Source organism: Bactrocera latifrons, unplaced genomic scaffold (assembly GCF_001853355.1).
Source record: "Bactrocera latifrons isolate USDA-ARS-PBARC rearing strain unplaced genomic scaffold, ASM185335v1 scaffold_179, whole genome shotgun sequence".
Lineage (NCBI taxonomy): Eukaryota > Metazoa > Arthropoda > Insecta > Diptera > Tephritidae > Bactrocera > Bactrocera latifrons.
In genome coordinates, this window is record NW_017535285.1 from 289,929 (window position 1) to 295,011 (window position 5,083).

Below are 5,083 nucleotides of genomic sequence, written 5' to 3' on the forward strand. Positions count from 1 at the left end.
ATCCAAGGCGTACCAGCTGTGGTGAAAAACGCCATACGTACATACCTGTCTCTTATACACATCTAGATGTGTATAAGAGACAGTTGTTATACTATTTTTATTTTATTTTTGATTTTCTTTATTTTTTGCAGTTTTTTAATATTTAATATTGTTAAAAATACATTAATTTAATATTTTTTTGAATATTTTTTCATTTTCTATATTTTTGTTTTCAAGTTTTATAATCTTTATTTTTCGTAATTCGTGTAATTTTCTCTTGTAATATGTGTTACGAAAAATGTAAATTTAAAAATTGACTAATTTTCGCAAAGGCCCGTTTTCTTTAATTTACTTTTTTATTTCTAAACACAAATCTGAATTTAAAAGTAGTATGTGAAAATAGTATTGTGAAAATTGTTATTTTAATAATTTCATTAACAAAAACAAAAAAAAAAACTTAAAACTGAAAACTCAGACAATTTTAGCGCACCCTAATAACCAAAAGGCATTGAAAACTTGTGTGTGTGTTTTTTTTTTTTTAATATTAACTCATTTCTTAAAAACAGCGAAAATTCAAACATATTAGATCAATAAAATGTGGAATCTACATATATTTACAATATTTCAAAATCAATGAAAATGCCAATTTAAACTTTGCAATTACGAATCTGTGCTAAAAAATGTTTATTACAATTCTCTTTAATATTGAAATTAAAAATTCAACATAATATGATTTTTAGTTAATTTGCATACATTAAACATTTGAAATTACCAGTTTCACCAATAAACAAAAGTTCTTATGTGTTTAAAAGGAAAACCAAACCTATTTTGTATTCTACAACTTTATAATTAATGATTTTTTTTTAGGAAAGCAAATGTAGAATTGAAAAAGAATGATGATTACTTTTATAATTGCTAATGAATGCAAATATTGTTGGAAACAATTAAAAATACACACGCATCTACACATTTAATAATATACTTATACAATACATATAATTTGTAACTAAATCTTAATAAATCATAAAGTTATTAATTAATATTATACTTACGAGCAAAAATAAAAAATAAGAAAAAATATATATTATTGTAACACAATTAAAACATAACATGCTGATAAAGTACATAAAAGTAAATCAAGCATTCGTTAAATCGATCTTGAAATATATGAATAAAAGTTATACATATACATATACACATACATTTATAGAATGGAAAATAATAACAATACTTAAAATCGCTATATCGATTGAAGGAAAAATGAGAAAAAAAAAAACTAAATATTACTTACAATAATTGCAGGAGTCAGTATATAATAACAAAAAAAATGAGAAATTTCTGCACATATGTATGTAGCATACGCAGCGTAACGCTGCTGGCATAAGTCTTGTGTGTTTTATCTTTTCGGATGGTGTTTATAATGGATCCCCCTCGTCGAWTGGCGATTACTTCTTTGAAAATGTGCTGCTCTGTGCAATTAATAATAAATATTACCATTCAAATGAAAATAAATAAATAAATGGCATACAATAAAGTATAAAAAGATACGCATTAATAAATACAAAAAATATATTGAAAGTGTTGTTTGTGTAGATATTTTAATGGACTGTAAGTAAGTGATAATAAACATTTTGAAGATGTTTAATTAGAGGTTAAAGCAATAAGTTTTAAGACATTACTGCATAATAAGTAATTTAATATCAAATATATAATAACAGGTTCCCTGTCTAATGTAGCACATGTGATACAAAATTATTTTCCTGTACCATSTGTACAGCGTCCATGTATCATATATGAACAGATTTTTGGTTGATTTGAAATAAGTTTATWAAATGTATCACTGATGGTACATTGAGCGTATGCAATTCAACTTCGTAGTGACTCCTTCGTGTATCATAGCTGATAAAAATTTTTTGTTACCGTTATATCGCTGTCAAAATGTKTGGGATAGTYCAAAAATTCATCGATAACCTCTAAAAACGCCTACAGCAATTTTTGTATGGGGACAGGGAACCTGATAATAACGGATTTTGTTATGTTAACATCACTGACATATCCTCCAGTTTCCCACCATATTATTTGCAGTTTGATTTTCAGTGATGTTGGCAGTCCTGCATCAAAAATATTATTTGACAGCTCTTCCAGCTGTTTARAGATGTTAATTGCAAGTTGTTTGTTGTACATATAATTTTAAGCAGAATTCAAGTTTGGCAGCTATTATTAGTAAAAAATCGCGAAAAAATAATTATTGCCAATTCGAAAGACATAGAGTATAAACAATTTGTGCCTTGTTTAATTTAATATTTACTATGTACAATTTATGACCTCATAGCGATATATACATATAAAAAAAAAATTCTAACAACAAAACGTGAAATCACAAATTTTTAAGGATACGCCTACACCACCATTAACAATCCAGCAGTTTTATTATGAATGTACGCGGCAATAGTGAGAATTGTGTGGAGGAGCCAGTGGCGCCAGAATGGCTTTCTAAATTGGAGAGTCGACGTGAAAATTTACAACGCGCCACCAAGCTGAGTCACGAAGTCGGCGCTGGTGCACCCTGCGGTGAATGCGGTGACAAGTGTCCTGGCTTGGATTTACATTTTTGGCGTAAAGTATGTCGCAATTGTAAGTGTCGCAAAGATCAACACAAATGTGTGGATGACGATTTATCATCGTGGGCACAGTTTGAGATTTTGGGACAAATATGTTCAAAACCAGCTTGTAAGTATGCAAACACGTTTACTTTATTCTTTTACACATTTTTTTTTTGTGCTGGCATGTAAAKTTAAAGATGTATTTTATTTCTAAAAACGCTCATGACTTTTTTATTACCACTGTAGCGCCTAAGATGATTATATTTTAATATTTATACATCCCATTGATACCTTGCACACAATGTCAATGATGATCTCATAATTATTTTCTATTTCCCACACAGTCATTAAAATTAAAGCGCTCGCCAGTCAACCCGTTCAAGTCGACTGGGTGCCACCGAACACAATGCCAGATGTTGTTTCCGACTATATGGAGAAATTGGGCGCCGCCAAGGTGCCAATTGCGGGCAGTGATGCGGCACAAAAGCGTAAACAACAATTAGAATTCCAAGTACCGCCACATGATTTGAACGCCGCACTGTGCGACAATCTAACCGATGCCGAAGCCGCCCAACTACAACAATATGTTGTAAAGATACGTGAGAATTGCGTTGGGCAGGGTGTTGTCGTACGCATTGGCAACATGGGTATTGGTTTTGTTGAGTATATAACACCACAACAACAACATGACCAACAGCATATGCTAACCGGTATTGACGCTTACAATATGCCAATGCATATGCAACAAATACCATTTAATGCTGCCTTAATTAACGATACAAATGATTTATCCTTTCACTCCCCGTTACCGGTCAAAAATGCTGCAAATGTGCGTTTTAGTGCACAAATGCGTCAAGAAACACCAGCACGCAAGCTGAAATTCGGCACCTTATGTAATTTGGCAAATAATTGTGGCCTGCCGGTAAATGTCGATTATGAGCGTGATACCGTATTTGCACAAATCCTACATGCCGAACCGCTCAAGCAGGCTTTAGAGAACAAAAGTATGGGTTTACCCAYAAGTCAAGGCGTTATCATTTCACAAGCACAAATGTTGCCAGATTTTATGAATGCCTCCATTTTGGGTCCAGCTACAAAACAGAAGCTCAAAGATATTGGTGTGAATGTTAAAGCCGTGCAAAGTGCCTTATTGAACAGTCCATTTTATGATGCACTCTACGATACACTCAAACAAAACGATATCAAATTTGATGAATGTCGCGTTTTGGCACCCATACAATCGCTACGAGAAGAATTGCTAGTAAACAAACCAGTAGCAGAAGAGTTGAGCGCTTTTGTAACGCAATTGCCAAACAGCGCGGCCATAATGTACACAAGTCCTTCGGAGAATGGCTTGGGCAAATGCGGACTTAGTGGTTCCAGTAGCAACGATTCTGGTTTTGGTTCGAAAGCCTCAACACCGGTGGGTGGCGCTGACTTGCTGACTGGTGCTGGCTTGCCAAGTGCCTTCCAACAAATGCGGCTGACAAATAAAGGTTTTATTTATTGTTTACAAAAATTTTACTATTATAATATAATGATAAAACACATAGTTATGTAATGTCATATAATTTCAGAACCACTACCACCAGCGCCAATGGTGAATTGCCGTGACTGCGCCAAACCTATACCATTAGGGGAAGTAGCTGTGAAAGCCGAACGCGCTGGCAAGGAAATAGCCTGGCACCCGGAATGTTTCAAATGTTACACGTGCCGTGAATTATTAGCGGATCTGGTGTATTTCTTTCACGGCGGTCAAGTATATTGTGGTCGTGATTTAGCTATTAATTTGAAGATACCGCGTTGCAAAGCTTGTGACGAATTAATATTCACCAAGGAGTATACAGCTGCCGAAGGTGCCACCTTTCATATTAAACATTTTTGTTGTTATCATTGCGATACACCGTTAGCCGGTCAACAATATATACCCGATGAGAAGACCAACATGCCGTTATGTTTGAAATGTTACAATGAATTCTTTGCGGCCACTTGTCAACGTTGCAATCGTCAAATCGAGCCCACAGATCAGGGCGTCGCTTGGGGTGATGTACATTGGCACAGTGTCTGCTTCATTTGTGCTGGTGTCGATTGTGGCAAATCACTAATTGGTGGACGTTTTTGCGTAAAACAGAAAATGCCTTTTTGTAGCCCTACATGCGTGCGAAGTATTATATAAGCATACAGGCATATATATTTATACAACTTAGCATTTAACTACGAAAGAAGTATTGAGTACATGACGAACAATTACAATTCCTATTTAAAATGTATTATATACAAACATTCATACATATAAATATTTTTCCATATTGTATTTTTTATAAGTACGCCAGTTTTTATATGCACATTTATTTAAAGTGCCACGAAATATACATATACACAATTTTTACTGTCAGCTTAAATGTTGCGTGTTTCAATGAAGTCTTTATTTTGTTTTAAAGTTTTTATTTATTGTTTTCTTTTTAATATTGTTTTTAAGTTTTTTTAAATTTTGTTTTTAA

General features: G+C 33.2%; 1 protein-coding gene across 1 annotated transcript; it reads left to right on the forward strand.

Moving 5' to 3' along the window:
* The first annotated feature begins 2,132 nt into the window (after window positions 1-2,132).
* LOC108967142 (testin) lies at window positions 2,133-4,907 on the forward strand. Its single transcript, XM_018930391.1, has 3 exons — window positions 2,133-2,709; window positions 2,927-4,078; window positions 4,160-4,907. Exons 1-3 carry the CDS (start codon window positions 2,412-2,414, stop codon window positions 4,756-4,758), a joined length of 2,049 nt encoding a protein of 682 aa, XP_018785936.1. The 5' UTR covers window positions 2,133-2,411; the 3' UTR covers window positions 4,759-4,907.
* The last annotated feature ends 176 nt before the right edge of the window (window positions 4,908-5,083 follow it).